This window comes from Rana temporaria, chromosome 6 (genome assembly GCF_905171775.1).
Source record: "Rana temporaria chromosome 6, aRanTem1.1, whole genome shotgun sequence".
Lineage (NCBI taxonomy): Eukaryota > Metazoa > Chordata > Amphibia > Anura > Ranidae > Rana > Rana temporaria.
This window is the reverse complement of record NC_053494.1, coordinates 139968830-139986688: the sequence shown is the minus strand read 5'-3', so window position 1 is coordinate 139986688 and position 17859 is coordinate 139968830. Positions and strand designations below refer to the sequence as shown.

Genomic DNA, 17859 nt, shown 5'->3' with positions numbered 1-17859 from the left:
GACTTATAAGAGTAGCATCATGTCACAACTGAGTATAACAAATAAGAGAGGAGCCTCTAAGTGTAGCAATATGGTTACATTTAATGAAGGTACAATATGTAGCAACTTATTGCTACACTTAAGCCACGTACACATGATCGGAACTATGTATTCTGCCTGTACATCTAGAATAACCATGCAGTGGGACATACAAAGGACCGAATGACTTGTTACAATTGGATTTACCACATTATATTCTGAGCTCAAAGGGTTAATTGTAGAGTGACTCTTTCACTGCTAAATTCTAATGTCCTCTTCTCCAGCTAATTGACTCTCTTTTGTGTATTGTACTACAAGTTAGCAGCCTCCTGTCAGGTGTATTGAATTAGTATATCAATTATGTTCAGAAGAACTTGTCAAGCTTTGCGGTGCCGAAATGGATAGATACTGACAAGATTATCTGTGAGTGTGTATTATTCTAAAGGTTAATTGAATTCTATTGATAAAGGAATGTGTCTGGTCAGGTCATGTTAAATTAGCTCAAGGGGATGTCATTAGCTAAAAGTATCTGTATTGAAGCCCCCCTCTGTGTGAGGAGGGGGCGGAGAGTTTCATTGTTCCTGTAACAGCTTGTAACTAGATATAAACCAGGAGAATGTACCATTAAAACAGTCTACTTGACCCTTCAAAACATAGCCCCGTCTCGTTCTTGAAAGGGCATTCGATGGGATTATTATTCTGCTCTCTCTGGATCTCGTGGATGGGGTTTTACCAGCTGTACTTGCATATCGCAACTTGCCAGGGAAAAGGACGTCTCCAACGGCTGATACCCTCTCACTACTTGGGTAGCCGTTACACCGATGAAGCTGACTTTCATCAGTCTTGCCTACACACCATCAGTCAAAAATCTGACCGTGCCAAAACGTGGTGAAGTACAACACTACGGCGATAATCGTAAATGGTTTGCTTTAACAGTCTAAAGCCCTGTGCACACGTTTTATTATTTTTATTTGTCTGATGAAAACGGACAGATAGACCGTTTTCATCGGACAAACGATCGTGTGTTGGCCCCATCGGTTTGTTTTTCATGTTTTAAAATTTTCCTATATATAAAAAAATGAAAAAAAACACAGTCGGATTTTTGACCGATGGTGTGTAGGCAAGACTGATGAAAGTCAGCTTCATCGAATATCCGACAAAAAAATCCATCGGATTAGATTCCTTTAGATATCCGATCGTGTGTACAGGGCTTTACTGTCACTTTTGCTGGACAGCTTGGTCTAATAAGATAGTTGAAAGAAACAGACTTACTGGCAGAATCAACAGGTGGAACTGAAGTAAATAAAAAAACATAAAATAAGAAAACTAACAAAGCCACTGTGACAAATGCGAGTCAAACCACTTCTATTTTCACCAACTTGTGACAACTCACTGGTCAACCTCACACCGCGCTGCCACTGATTCGCAAAAATGACACTCTTAAGCCGCGTACACACGGTCGGTCCAAACCGATGAAAACGGCCTGAAGTCCAGTTTCATCGGTCCAAACCGACCGTGTGTACAGCCCATCGGTCCGTTGTCCTTCGGTCCAAAATATTAGAACTTGCTTTAAAATCGAACCGATGGACCGCTGCCCGATAGGTCCAAACCGATGGTTAGTACACAAAAGCATCGGTTCAAAACCAGCGCATGCTCAGAATCAAGTCGGCGCATGCTTGGAAGCATTGAACTTCATTTTTTTCAGCACGTCGTGTGTTTTACGTCACCACATTTTGACCCGATCGGTTTTTGAACTGATGGTGTGTACGCACATCAGACCACTTCAGCGGTGAACCGATGAAAACGGTCCGTCGGACCATTCTCATTGGTTTGGATCGACCGTGTGTACGCGGCCTAAGCCTTACAAGACCCCAATCTAAGTGCCAACAGGCTAAGAGTGAGTGTCACTGGGTTAAGTTAACTAAGCAATTAACCCTTTAAACCCCCAAACTGCCACCAGATAGGATTGGCCTATCACCGGTTCACGATATTAGCACTAACAAATATGACTTAAACATCTATAACAAAAACTGTAACCACAGACAGGCATATTCAATGATTAACCATGAAGAAGCATTATTCAAGAGACAGGAATTCTTTAAGTTACCATTAGGGCATTAGAGACAGTTATTACACTTTTCAAAATAAGGTTTAATAATGAAAAAAGGTTAAAATCCTGCAAATAAAATATATATATATATATATATATATATATATATATATATATATATATATATATATATATATATCATTAAAAAAAAGTTATTACAAAGCAACAAAGAGACAATAATGCAACAGAATGACAAAGGGGTGAAAAATAAAAATACTTGCAAATCCTAGTTTGCAGAATCCAATGAATAAGCAAGATGGTAAATTGGCTCTCTCAATTCCTGTTAGGTGTTCCTTGGTTTAAACGAGAGCTGCCCACTTTAGGGGCAGTCCCCTTTTTTTGTCAGTGAGGGAGGTGTTGTCAGAAATGATCTGACCAATCAAGAGGCTGAGGGGTGGCCATGTGACATCTCTGTGTTTACGATCATGCCACAGATCCAGTTTTCTATAGGTATTAATATCTCTGAATACCTACTGATTACAGCCTGCTAATGTGCATATTATTGTCCAGCATGTAATTATCTTCGAAATGGATAAAAACATGACAAGTTTCGGATGCCTACTTCCTACTTTACCATACAGAGTTATTGTGTCTCGTTGGCTCGTTAAAATTGTGCAATATAGGGGTGTTTGAACTTAAAATGTTACTAATTAACTGATGGAGGTAAATGTGTCCTTATTCTGGCTATACTGGACTATCATTATTTCAAAAGTTATGAAATATTCTGAAGTTGTAGAGTCCTTGCCAATAACCAGTTAATGAGGAATGTGTATTGACCATTCCCCTAGCTGAGCTATTTATGACTGGGTAACTCTAGTTAGTCAGGCTTGCGAATCTGACGTTTTTATTGGGGACTTGTGGAGTGTGAAGTGTGTCGTGAATAGGCTTGAGAGGGTCTGCATCTGTCCCCTCAAGGATCTGATAAGGAGTTACTGGCATCGGCTAACAGTTTGTGTATTGTATGAACTGAAGGAGGAGGGAGGGGGAAGGTCACTGCAGCTATGTCTTCTTATGAGAAAATTGCATGGGAAACTTGTGACCTGAACAAAATGGCTGTCACGCACAGAGCTATCCTTGCGGCAGGTACACACAACCATTACAGCCACCACATTAAAGAATTGGTAAGTAGCAGTACATTTATTTTTTTGGGTTCATTACCGCTTTAAACTAAGCGATCAATTGGTCAGTAGTAATGCCATCCCATTACATTAGCAACATCCTTGCTTCGTATTGTAATCATCAGCATACCTTATCACTGAGTTTGAGAATTACCTGACTCACTAGCCACTTTGCACACATACTGTACCTACCTATCATCACTCATATAAGGTCATAATTAATTTAGATATGTTAACACGTGAGCCACTATAAGGCCCCGTACACACGATAGAATCCATCCGCAGATAAATCCCAGCAAATGGGTTTCTGCGGATAGATCCTATGGTGTGTACACGCCAGCGGATCTGTTTCCGCGGAGAAATCTCCTCTGGGATGGATTCCAGCAGATCGGATATTTGCTGTGCTGCACAACAAATCCATCTGCTGGAATCCATTCCAACGGATGGATCCGCTCGTCTGTACAGACTTACCGGATCCATTCGTCCAAAGGGATTCCCCGCACGCGTCGTAATGATTTGACGCATGCGTGGAATTCCTTATATGACAGCGTCGCGCCCGTCGCCGCGTCATAATCGCGGCGACGGCGCGACACGTCATCGGCAGAGGATTTCCGCGCGGATTTCAATGCGATGGTGTGTACACTCCATCCCATCGAAATCAGCGGAAATCTTTGAGAGGATTTATCCGTGGAAACGGTCCGCTGGACCGTATCTGCGGATAAATCCTCTCGTGTGTACGGGGCCTAAGTATCATAATTCTGAGGTTGCTAGGGTTGAGCATACTCAGTCATTTTTTATTTTTTTTTATCAAAAAATATTTTATTTAGAAAAAGAAGCAAAAACATAACAGTATTGTACAGAAAGTTTTTCTAAGACGGCATCTATAAATTCCATAGATATTGACAAATGGCATCATATAGGTCATGTACATTAAAGACAATGATATATGCATAAAAAACTAATGGGAGCAATGCCTCTGCTGTCAGTATTGAAGGTGAACAAAATACACATAGTTCAATGTATGAAGTAGCTGTCCTATATTCAAAGGTATTAAACAAGTGAGTTTTTCTTGACCTACTAGTAGTCTGTCCAACACCAATTCCATTGGGCTCAAACCTGGTGTGTCCACTCAATCATTTAATGACAAACCTTGTAATACCAAGAGCAGGACAGTGGTAAAGAAAAAACATATTTGACCCATTTACAATATAGTGGTTTGTGAAGCAGCTAGAGGCCACTCTCGACAAAGGGTTCAATCTCCCACCCACAAGCTTTTTAATTCACACATTTATTTGGGCTTGATAAATTGAAATTTGTGATTTCAGGGAGAATGTTTTTTTTAAGAACATGGAAAGTAGAATAATAAAGGGTATGTACAGACACCACTTGTTCTGTGCTTATACGTTTTTATATCCGTTTTCATGCTTGGCAAGTAAAATAACTTTTTACTGGCAAATATATGTAATTGCAATAATGAAAGTATAGAATATATTGTGCATATTAAATTACACATATCTATCTATCTATCTATCTATCTATCTATCTATCTATCTATCTATCTATCTATCTATCTATCTATCTATCTATCTATCTATCTATCTATCTACCCAGGATATAATATACAGTATCTGTTATACTGACATACAGTGGTTAATGCACTGAGTATAATTATTAAAATTAACATTTCAGAATGTCCCTGCAAGTGAGGGTAATGTTTTCTGCATACCAATAAGCTTTACCTGTGCAGTGTCCCAAAATATTTTAGATATTCTACTGAGACAAAGATACATTTTTGATGGGAATGGGATTTTTTGAGCTGCAGTATCAGAAATTAAGCTTTAAAGTGTGTGGACAAGCAAAAGCTTATTACTTTCCAAAGCAGCAGCCAGCAAAAATCTACATGGGAAACTTCAAGGCTCCCTGCTCCAGGGGTACCCTTGATGTCTCACGAATGAATATTTTATTTCTCCAAAGAAAGCAGTAAAAGAAAACCGCAAGCCCGCTGTGATCGGAGTGCTGCCTTCGTGCCTTCTGCCAGAACTAGACAACAAATGTAGAAACTCTGTAATTGTTCTGTGCTTTGTTTGACATATTAGAAAGAGACCGTGAATTGCTGTTAAACTCTTTGACAGGCATTACAGACAGTATCAAGAATCCAACCAGACAACCAAGGAAGGAAAGAAGGCTGGAAAATCAATCAGCTTTAACCCTGTTGATGCTCCTATCCCAAGCTCTTGATTCCAATGATGTCGTAATTTGGTGCCTTGCGGAGACTAAACACATTGAAATTTACAGAATAACATGCACAGGAGACAAAAAGTATGTCAAGGCCAACCTTTTGCAAATGTATTTATTTTTTCTTTGTGTTATCAGAAAACCAGCAAATTGTTTCTTTTTAAATCACTGCCAACTTTGAAGTGGAAAAGAACTTTGGGGTACTCAGAATCAGGTGTAGCTGTGTATGGTAGCCAATCAGCTTCTAACTTCAGCTTGCTCAAAGGAGCTTTGACAATAAAACCTGGAAGCTGATTGGTTGCTACTGTATGTAGAGTTGTGGAAGATTTTGTGTAGATTTTGTGTAGTTTTAGTAAATCACTCTCTTCCAAAGGAGAACAGTATTTCAAAATAATTCTTAGTAATATCTGTATTATTCTGTGCAAATTGTTGTATGATATGCACATATTTGCTAACCATAAGTAAAAATTGTTTCTGTTACTCCAAAAGCAATGGGTGGTGAGGGATTTAACCATCCTCCACTGTAACATGTGTGCAAAAGGACCAGCTGCAATCTTCTCCCTGGTTTTGGTTAAAAGGGGGGTTTAACAATGTCCTATATTTAAAAGCCTTAATGCATTGACCTTTGATCCCCTTCCTGCAAAGAAGAAAGTAAACACTTCTCGCTGCCCAATACTGCTGAACACACTTAAAATGCAGAGAAACTGTTTCCTGGTTTGCTACTGCACTGTGGTTGCTTCCAGTGAACTCCATGTCACTACAGAAAACAATAGGGGGGGGGTGCAAACAAACTGAAAAATACTGGAGAAAAAAAACATCAAATGCAGCTACTGTGCCATCAATGTAGCCACTGCACACATCAAATGCAGCCACTGTGCCCCATCAAATGCAGCCACTGTGCCCATCAAATGCAGCCACTGTACCCATCAAATGCAGTCACTGTGCCATCAATTGCAGCCACTGTGTCATCAAATGCAGCCACTGTGCCCCGTCAAAGGCCGCCACTGTGCCCATCAAATGCAACCATTATGCCCATCAAATTCTGCCTCTGTGCCCATCAAATGCAGCCATTGTGCTCCATCAAATGCAGCCACTGTGACCCCCGCCCACCCGCTGTCTGACCAACACTTACCCCACCTTGGTGGTGTATCAGGCAGCGGCGAGCTGTGTCCTCCATGTGTCTCTTCTTGCTTCCTGCTAGGCTTCCAATTGCAGGTTCAGTGTTAGCAAGCAAATATTAATTTGCTTTTCTAACACATCTAGATGGACTCTGAGCGCAACGCTTTATGCTTTGAACCCAATTTTTTTTAAGCCTTTTAAAGCCTATGGCTCTAATCAGGTGCTACAAAAAACACCCCCACCGCTGTAATTCAGGCGCCCGATATCCTAAAAGGGGCTGGACACCTGAATGGGGGGTGGCGGCGGCCATGGATAGATTCAGACAATGCATGAATCTATCCATTCTACATAGAGGGGGTGACTGGAGAGAGGGGGCGACACCCGTTTTATCCTTAATGGAGGGGCCACCCCTGACTGGAAGGAACCAGTAAATGCAGTAGGGGGCCACAAGTTCAACACTTCCAGAAATTTCAGTTTCTCAAGAGATTTCAGTTCATGATTTCCCTGCACAATATATGGTAACATAGACAGTGGGAGAAATATTTATTTACTTTACTTTGCAGGAGGACCTTTTATTGACACTTTCAATTTGGCATCAACGTTGCTTTAATATATTATTGGCAAGTAAGACAGGGATTGCTGGAACCGAGGATAGGCTGTTCACTTTGCAAGGGAAGTTGAACTTTGCAAGAGGAATCGTGATGAAATGTCATTTTATTATTATTTATTTTATCAAAGAATACCTAATCCCATTCAGGTGAAATGTAAAAAAGGACACAGAGCATCTTCACAATGTTTTGTTGGCACAAGGTTGAGAGAAAATGTCCCTGCAAAGTGCATTTTCATTGAAAACTGAACAGTCTATTTGTCTTTAGTATATTGACCTCAATATAAAAATAGAAAAACATGTGCATTTATAATATCTTTCAGATAGGAGCCTACACAGTGTTAAACCCACAATAATTGGATTATGGGTGCAATTCCAGGCTCCTGCAGTCTCTTTTCCATTTCATTTTATATACTGAGGTATGGACTTTCAGTCATAGAGCTGGAGGAAGTGTCGACAGAATTATGACTGCATTGATTATCGGTCCATTGCGCTGGTAGAAGGCACTGGTAGTTCATTCATTCACAGATCTCTGTTATTGGCCATTCCAATTTCAAGACTAATAAGACTAATAGATACCACATACCATAGGAGCTTCAGGTGTCTCTCCAAAAGCATGAAAACATATAACTATACATACTACAAAATACCAAAATAAAATCAAAACAATATATTCAAAAGAGCATTATTTGGCTGGAAATCCAGGATAGGTGCTCAAAACCCCCCCTAGATATTAAAAGCAATTAACGAGTAGAAAGACCTCCTAGACCATATGATCCTGGATTTACAAAAAACCCCACCTAATACAGTGGTACAGACAACAGAAAATAATAGGGAATAAATAGCAGAGGTAGTTACATTCATATTGAAAATACCCAGAAGAGACTACATCCAAGTGGGACTATAATGGTCTTGAGACATCACCTCAAGGAACAACACATCAATTCCTAAATATAATGTAAAAATACATAATATATACAAAATATATATAGAACATATGAACAACATATGCATTTACGATAGGTAGTATGCATTTACGATAGGTAGTTTTCTATCTTGTGATTATTTAATATATGTTAAAAGAGAAGTATTAGATTTTGTATTGGACCAGACCACTGTATGGTCTTGCCCACCATGCTACAGGTCAGTTTTAGGGTCGTTGCAATCTTCTTACAGCCTAGGCCATCTTTATGTAGAGCAACATTTATTTTTTTCAGATGCTCAGAGAGTTCTTTGCAATGAGGTACCATGTTGAACTTCCAGTGGCCAGTATGAGAGAGTGAGAGCGATAAAACCAAATTTAACACACCTGCTCCCCATTCACACCTGAGACATTTTCACTTAGGAGTGTACTAATTTTTGTTGCCAGCGGTTTAGACATTAAAAGGGACAGCAAATTTACACTTTTATATAAGCTGTACACTCACTACTTTACATTGTAGCAAAATGTAATTTCCTCAGTGTTGTCACATGAAAAGATATAATAAAATATTACAAAAATGTGAGGGGTGTACTCACTTTTGTGAGATACTGTATGTAAGTCTGATGCTGCATCTGTCCCCCACCGTCTCTAACACTGAGAATTGAGCGATCAAATACCATTAATCGTTTGGTTCTCACAGCTCCGTGAGCAGAGAGCTGGTGACTGTCAGTCAGCGGCTCTCTGCACTGCCCCCTGACATTTACTGGAGCGCTGGGCTGTGGAGGGGGTGGGAGCGGCTGGCTCAGGCTCTCAGCGACTCGCTGAGAGGCTGAGCCTGGTGCCGGTCCAGGGATCTGGGCAGATCCCGACCATAGTGTCGCAATACTTTCTGAGCCTAGACTGGCCCTGTGACATTTGCCAACAGCAGGCTTCAGCACACTGTCTGCTGAAAACAGGTCACAGGAGTGCAGAACCAACTGCACTCCTGAGATCCACAGCAGAAGTACAGCCAAATGAGCTTTGGCTGTACTTCTCCTTTAAGCATTGACAGTATCCTTCACTAAAACAAGCAATTAATTTACTCCTATTGAGTTTGGTTACTTTGTATTTTTTAATTGACATATTTGATTCATATACAATATGTTGGACATATATTGACATAAATTGGCATTTATGGACATATATAGACATAAATAGGGCTCATATTGTTTCTTTAGTTTTGCAACTCTTGTTTACATTGAACAGGAAATATCAGTAGCTTAGCAAAATAACAGTTACGCAGTTAGTCTGGTTGAAAAAAGACAAAAGTCCTTCCAGTCCAACCAACAGAAATTGAAAACTACAAACACAATTATAAAATCTCCATATACACAATCATATATCCACAGTTGACCAAGAGAAAGGCAAAAAAAAGCCCCAATAAAGCATGATACAATTTGCTCCAGTGGAGGGAAAAATGTCCTTCCTGATCCCCCAGGAGGCAATCAGATATTCCCTGGATCAACTTTGCCCATAAATATTAGTATCCAGTTATATTTTGTGCATTTAAAAAAGAATGAAGGCTTTTTTTTAAAAAAATCACTTTTTATCATACTTTCAGAATAGGGTAATATACTTTGTATTCTGTAGGACCCAACTAATGAGTAATATATTCTTATGTATATAACATTATATCATTAAAGTTGAATTTGAGTTATTAAGTTACCACTTACCTTAATAACTTTCAGCAGGATATTGGTGTCTGATCTAACCCCCTTCTGATCAATGTGTTCATATGCAGAAAAGGCCACTTTTGCCTCTCGTATATCATGAAAGCTATAGGTAAAAACTGGTCATTACATTTTATTTAAAATAATAAATTGTTGCATGTACCAATTGTAACACATAATTTTTTTTTCCCTTTAACCTAAAGCTCAGCCCTGCTAGCCTGTTATTTCCCTCACATCTAGCACAATGAACTTCTAAAATCTCTGTTCAAGAGGGAGTGATGAAAAAGTTGAAGTGCTCCCAGACCTTTAGGCAGTTGTGCTTCTGCTTTGCTATATTGGCCCAATCAACTTGGAAAAAGGAACTAAATTTGATGACATTTAAGAAAGGCAAGAAGAAAGACCTTCAAAGATCATGACCTAGCTTGTTGAACATTGGAACATAGTGTCTCTCTGTGTCCTACAAAACATGTGTTCGCTTTATAAATTGTCCGTACAAACTGTGAAAATGGACAGTAACAATTTATTGGGTTTTCTTTTTTGTTTCACCTCCTGTGCAAACTTTACTAGGACTTCAATTTATATGTTAAGGTGGTCCAAAAATAGACTTTGCTATCATCTTTTTTTTAAGCATATTGAACTGCGCAATCAAATCAAGTGTGTTGGAATTCTAAATAGAATACTACTAGGGATTTGTACTGTTGTGAAATCAAATAAACAAATGGGTTAAGTTTAACTCCTCCTGATTAATATCAGCTGAAAGCTCTTTTAAAGTGGAGGTTCACCCAAAAAATCCATTTTTAACATTAGGTTGAGGCTAATTACGGGAAGCAGAATCGGGTGTTTTGTTTAAAATCAATGCAGTACTTACCATTTTAGAGATAGATGTTCTCCGTGGCTTCCGTGTATGGGCTGCGGGACTGGGCGTTTCTATTTGATTGACAGCCTTCCGACCGTCGCATACAGCGCGTCACCAGTTTCCCGAAAGTAGCCGAACATCGGTGCGCAGGCGCCTTATAGAGCCGCACCGATGTTCAGCGACTCGTGACGCGCTGTACCGTGGGAAGGCTGTCAATCAAATAGGAACGCCCAGTCCCGAAGACCATACCCGGAAGCCGCGGAGAACATCTATCTCTAAAACGGTAAGTACTGCATTGATTTAAAAAAAAACACCCGATTCTGCTTCCCGTAATTAGCCTCAATCTAATTTTAAAAAAATTATTTTCGGGTGAACCCCCGCTTTAAATACTCTTAATATGTTATACATTAAAATCATCAGGGCCCTCCTATTCCTTCTATATTGAACTGTATTGTAATTGTGCAGTCCCCCCTCTACATTGTAAAGTGCTGCACAATATATAAATCCTGTATAATAATTACAAGATATTTGTCAAAGAGCAATGGTGTCCAGTATTGGAAGGCTAATAGAAACAGCAGTATGCTTTTCGTGCAGCTTAGTGTATATTGAGCAAAACATTTATATCTAATTGTTTTTGGATAGATTTTTTGCTCCTTGCACTGCTTTAAAGCTGAACTACAGGCAAACAGTATAATACATTGCTAAAAGGGCCAACTATGTGAAAAAGATTAATCAGTATCAATGGTAACTTACCTGAGAGCATGTCTATCAAGTAGATCAAGGCACTTAAGAATCAACTTTACAGTGTATAAACCACTCTTCATGTTGTAAGTAAAATGAAAAGCAGACGTGAAATAGCCCAGATCCAAAAGCCTTCGCAGTTCCTAATGGAAATTATAGTACAAATTAGGAAATTAAACTAATATATTTCACCTTTTTATAGCATCTACATAGACTTTCAATTTATCTCAGATGCTTCAGTCTTTTTTTCCTTTGTTATGTTTCATAACTTAATATCAATTTTATTTAGGGATAATTTCTTTGGCCCTGACTCACAGAGAGCGGGCGCACATTACGCCGCCGTAGCGCAAACCAATGTACGCCACGCCGACGCAGCGCAGAGAGGCAAGCATGGAATTCAGGAAGCCAGTGCTCCCCACGCTGCATCGGCGTGGCGTAGGTTTCGAAGGCGCAGGCCGGCGTAGGTGGAAGTGGGCTTGACCCATGCAAACCCATGCAAATGAGGCGTGACCCCATGCAAATGATGATCCGAGCGACAGACAAGTACGTTTAACGAACTGCGCATGCGTCGTGCCGTGGACGCATCCCCCTGCGCATGCTCACAACCACGTCGGAACAACTGCCTAAGATACGCCGGATCACTGCCTACGCCATGAACGTATCCTACGCCCAGCCAGACTCACGTCCAATGTAAACTATGTAAAATACGCCGGCTTGTATTCCTTGGTGCAGACCTTTGCATGTCTGCTGCTGGGTTACACTTCCTTTATGGGGCTTAACTTTACGCCGGATGTACAACTTACGCGCACCACTCGTAGCCTGCGTCAGGCACACTTACGTTCGTGAATCGCAGTATTTTCCTCATTTGCATATTTGAATGGCTGATCAATGGGAGCGCCACATGCGTCCAGCCTAAATATGCGCCCACGCTACGCCAGCGTAGACAAGTTACATCGGCGGGATGAAGCCTATTTTTAGGCGTATCTTAGTTTGTGGGTCCGGCGCACAGATACGACGACGCATATTTGCACGTACGCGGCGTATTTTGAGATACGTCGGCACAAGTGCTTTGTGAATCCCGGCCTTTGTGTTTAAACTCAGGAAATAGATTCTCATGTCTTTATATCTTAAAATAGTGATCAAGAGTTATATATTTCAAGATAAAGTTATAAGTGTACACCTATATAATATTTCATTTAAAGGGTAATTCCACTTTTGCAAACAAATTGGAATAACACCTATTTTATATTTCTTACATGTTCCTATCAACATAGCATAACTTAAAAAATATTTACAAATTGCTGGATACCTTTCTAAATGCATTTTACTTGCCTAAATCCTTACATACTCTCCTTGCTTTGTGGTGTTTAGAAGGGGACCGTGGAGTAATGTTTAGTGCAGTTATCACAATACGATAAAATTATGTATAGTGTATAAAATGGATTATTAAAGCACATGCTAGCTCCTTTCTTATCTCAGGGACTATGGGCCAGATTCACGTACACTAGCGGCGGCGTAACGTATCCCGTTTACGTTACACCGCCGCAAGTTTTCAGCATAAGTGCCTGATTCTCAAAGCACTTACCTGTAAACTTGCGGCAGTGTTTCGTAAACACGTCCGGCGCAAGCCCGCCCAATTCAAATGGGGCGTGTACCATTTAAATTAGGCCCGCTCCCACGCCGGACGTACTGCGCATGCTCCGTTAGGAAATTCCCGCCGTGCTTTGCGCAAAGTGACGTCATTTTTTTGAACGGCGACGTGCGTAACGTACTTTCGTATTCCCGGACGTCTTATGCAAAAAAATAAAAAATAAAAATTTGAAGCGGGAACGACGGCCATACTTTAACATGGCTCGTGTAAAGTTAAGGCATGTAAAACGAGGCTTAACTTTGCGACGGTAAAAAATTACTAGCGACGACGTAACGGACGCGAAAACCATCGTGGATCGCCGTAAATGCTCATTAGCATACCCGACGCAGGAAAACGACGCAAACTCCACCCAGCGGCGGCCGAAGTATTGCAGCCTAAGATCCGAAGGCGTACGAAGCAGTAAGCCTGTCAGATCTTAGCCAAAAGCCGTCGTATCTTGTTTGTGAATCACAAATAACGATACGACGCCGCAAATTCGAAAATACGCCGGAGTATCAGTAGATACTCCGGCGTATCTTGTCTGAGAATCTGGCCCAATATCTCTATGTACTGATGTCACTCTATCCTCCACTAACTCATGACAAGGAGGAAAACATCATCAACCTTCTGTAAGCTCAGCCTGGAAGTTACATAGGGTTTCAGTCCTGGGGGAAAGGAGTAATAGGAGAGAGTAGCAGTTTTACCAACCTACCAGATTGGACTTTACTGACACGGCACCCAAAATTTACTGGCACAGCCATGTTTTTATTGGCATTTCCAAAAGTGAAAATGTCAGTATTCTCTCCTGAGTCACAGTGATAGTCTCTCTCCACACCAGATGGCCCCTTCAGTCCACTCCAGTCCCACTCTTGGCTTGCCTTGCTCCCATCCTGAAGACCACACACAAGACTCCGGTTGCCCTGCTTGGCTCCCTTGCACCATGACATCGCACGACATGCTCAGGCACCACCTCTGCCAGATGTGCCCCCCACTGACACCACACAAACACACTGTAGCAGGCACTCGGATGGTCTCGGCACGCGTCATTTGCATAACTCGTCCGTGAATGGGGCTGGCCGTAATTTACGTTCACGTCAAAAGCATGACGATTTGCCGACGTCATTTGGAGCATGCGCACTGGAGTACGTCCACGGACGGCGCATGCGCCGTTCGATTGAAACGTCATTTACGTGGGGTCACAGTTAATATACATAAAACATGCCCACAGCTTCAACATTTGAATTAGGCAGGCTTACGCCGGCCCTAATACGCTACGACGCCGTAACTTCGGCGGCAAAATCTTTGAAAATACCAAACTCGCCTCTCAAAGTTATGGCGGCGTAGCGTATAGGAGATACACTACGCCCGCCTAAAGGTACGTGAATCTACCCCAGTGTGTGTGTGGGAAGCTGAGGAATTCCAGCCAACAGACTCTGGTGCTGGCATCCAAAAAGTACAGTAAATGGGCAACCATTGTGTGTTAAAAGGTTCTGATTTTGACTAATCACTAAGATTCAATTGTTGAGTAGACCTTAAGATTTAATAATGGATGGAATAAACAATTTAAATGTAGCCTTTTATGAGAAAACAAAGATACTCATGCCAAAATTGCCCTTCAAAAGATAGAAGTTTACATACTGTCATGCTGGCCATTCAGCTTCAACACTAACCCAAACAGTAGGTGAACGCAATTAATTGAAAATGACACAAAGCAAAGTGGTGTTGCTACCAATATTTCCAGAAACATTCAAACTATCATGTACTAGTGTTGTATAGAAAGTTAAATATTCACATTATAGTGTCACTCGATCAGTGATAATTCACTTCTAGGGGAAGAATGGTAGGTAGAGTCATACCCAGTCTTCTGGATCTCCTGCAGACCTAAGATTTCCCTGCCAGTTTAATTCACACCCACCTTGAAGGGGTTGCAAAGGTTAATTTTTTATTTTCTAAATAGGTTCCTTTAAGCTAGTGCATTGTTGGTTCACTCACCTTTTCCTTCGATTTCCCTTCTAAATGTTTTTTTTTTCCTTTGTTTTCTTTGTCTGAATTTCTCACTTCCTGTTTCTCCTCAGTAAGCTGTTCTGACTGACTTTCCACCACTCAGATGATGGTGGAAAGCTTACTAAGGAGGAAATTCAGACAAAGAAAAAAAAAATTGGCCCAGATTCACAGAGAGCAAGGCGCACATTACGCCGCCGTAAAGCAAACACTGTACGCCACGCCAATGTAGCGTGGAGAGGCAAGTATTGCATTCAGCAAGCCAGTGCTCCCAACGCTGCGCCAGCGTGGCGTGGGTTTCGAAGGCGCACGCCGGCGTAGGTGGAAGTGGGCGTGAACCCATGCAAATGATGGGACGAACGCCAGACAGGTACGTATCACGAACTGCGCATGCGCCGTGATGTGGATGCATGCACAGCACCCCCCTGCGCCTGCTCACAACCACGCCAGCACAACTGCCTAAGCTACGCTGGATCACCGTGTATGCCGTGAACATAACGTACGCCCAGCCAGACACATGTCCAACACACAATACGCCGGCTTGTGTTCCCTGGTGCAGACCTGTGCATGTCTGTTGCCGGGTTGCACCTCATTTATGGGGAATACGCCGGACGTACAACTTACGTGCATCTCGCGTAGCATGCGCCAGGCACACTCACGTTCGTGAATCGGCTTATTTCCCTCATTTGCATGTTTGAATTGCTAATCAATGGGAGCAGCACCATGCGCCCAGCCCATATGTGCACCCACCCTACGCCGGTGTGTGCATGCTACGTCGGCAGGGGTGTAGCCTGTTTTTAGGCACATGTTGGTTCGTGGGTCTGCCGCACACATACGATGGCGCACATTGGCACTTACGTCGGCGTAACGTGTTATACGTCGGCGTAAGTGCTTTGTAAATCTGGGCCTTAGAAGGGATATCGAAGGAACAGGTAAGTGAACTAACAATGCACTAGCTTAAAGGAACCTATTTAGAAAATAAAAAACAAACCTTTACAACTCTTTTAAGCCTCATTCCTCCATCTTCAAAATGGATGTTCCCACTCCTCCTGTTTTTTTTCTCCACAATATAAAATATATAAATCAAATGGCAGAGTTGGAGCTCCTCATTACTACTAAAGAAGGTGTGGTCAAGTGCAAAGATCTCAAAGTATGTGTTATGTCTACATTTTCTCTGTAAAGATCTTGTACAGATTAAGTTACCTTGGAGCAGACTCCTCCTTTGTTGAAAGATCCAGATGGAACACAACTCTCTAATGAGTCACTGGGAAACTAGAATTGTAAGAAAATGTATAATGCATAGTCTTCTTTTCCTTATCTTTTGTAATCTTGAAGAATATTGACAACAGGTTATCCGTGACAAAATAGTTACAAAACATACATTAAAAAGAGATAATTATTATGCATACATTCATGGCAGTGAATACCTAATGAGTATTTCAAAGGTAAAACTCTCCCCCACCCAGAATCAGAATATAGACCTGTTACACAGACAGGCCGCTTCATCCAGAAACAGGGAGTCAGAATTACGCAATTGGGAATTTAAAGGGCTAAAAAAAATCATGCTGGGGCATCGTTAAAGGGCATCTGCCTTTACTGCTCATGCCAATGTTATAAGAATCTTTCATTCCATGGAGTTAAAGTGGCAATTCCCAAGTCGCATACTAGTTCCAGGGCTGAGAAGTCTAATCTGATAAGTTTTACTGTCAGTGATTTGACTGCCCCAGAACTATCACATGACCAAATAGTCAAAGAATGATCACCCCTGTCAAAGTTTATAACACAGGTACTTGCTGTAGTAAGATTCCTTTTAAAGTGCATCTAAACTAAAAGCAAACATTTAATATGCTGCAGCTTACCAGTACTTAGATAAGGTTCATGCATTATCTTTCATTAATTTTCCTTTTATTTTCACTTGGCAATCTTTGATATAACACAATTTCTGTCATAGGGTGTCTATGCACACTCCACCACTTGGCGACCGAGGACGTCCATCGTCTTTGTGCGGTGATATCTGAATGATGCCTGCAGCTACAGGCATCATTCAGATATCACCGTCTTCAGCCGCCGATTCTCTGCATGATAAGAATTATCAAATTGGTAGTTCTGTCGCTTAATCGTTCTTATAGGCATCGGGAGGGGACGTCCCCCCTCCCGTCGCCATCCGGTGCTTCTCCGGGCTCTCCCGTGCCATCGGGGGCTCGGAGAGCGAATCGGCCCGGGCGCGACGTTACGGTCGGAGGCCCGGGCGCGATGTCATCTCTATGACTGTCGGAGGCCCGGCGCGATGTTATGACATCACGCCCAGTACCCAGAAGTAAACAAAGCCGCAATCACGGCTGTCGGCATGAGATCGGTGAATTTTTTTCATAAAGAGGACCTGTCACAGTGATTCCTATTACAAGGGATGTTTACATTCCTTGTAATAGGAATAAAAGTGATAAAAAAAAGTGTAAAAATAAAAAATGATGTAAAATTAAAGTAAAACCCTTTTTTATTTTTTTTTAAAATGCCCCTGTCCCCGGTAGCTCGAGCGCAGAAGCGAACATGCACACAAGTCCCGCCCACATATGTAAACGCCGTTCAAACCCCACATGTGAGGTATCGTCGCATGCGTTAGAGACCTCCTCTGTAACTCGAAAACAGTAACCTGTAAAAAAAATGTAAAGCGTCGCCTATGGCGATTTTCAGGTACCAAAATTTGGAACCATTTAATGAGTGTGTGCAATTTTAAAGCGTGACATGTTAGGTATCTATTTACTCTGTGTAACATCATCTTTCACATTATACAAA

At 41.4% G+C, this 17859-nt stretch overlaps 1 protein-coding gene across 1 annotated transcript in view; it reads right to left on the bottom strand.

The window, feature by feature from the left end:
• Window positions 1-17859, bottom strand: part of LOC120943864 — a 242805-nt gene that overhangs the window by 215442 nt on the left and 9504 nt on the right. The window contains exons 3-5 of the mRNA XM_040357459.1: window positions 16270-16338; window positions 11448-11578; window positions 9842-9944 (exon numbers count right to left, since the gene is read on the bottom strand). Of these exons, the coding sequence (XP_040213393.1) occupies window positions 9842-9944; window positions 11448-11578; window positions 16270-16338 (303 nt within the window). The remainder of the gene's footprint in view (window positions 1-9841; window positions 9945-11447; window positions 11579-16269; window positions 16339-17859) is intronic.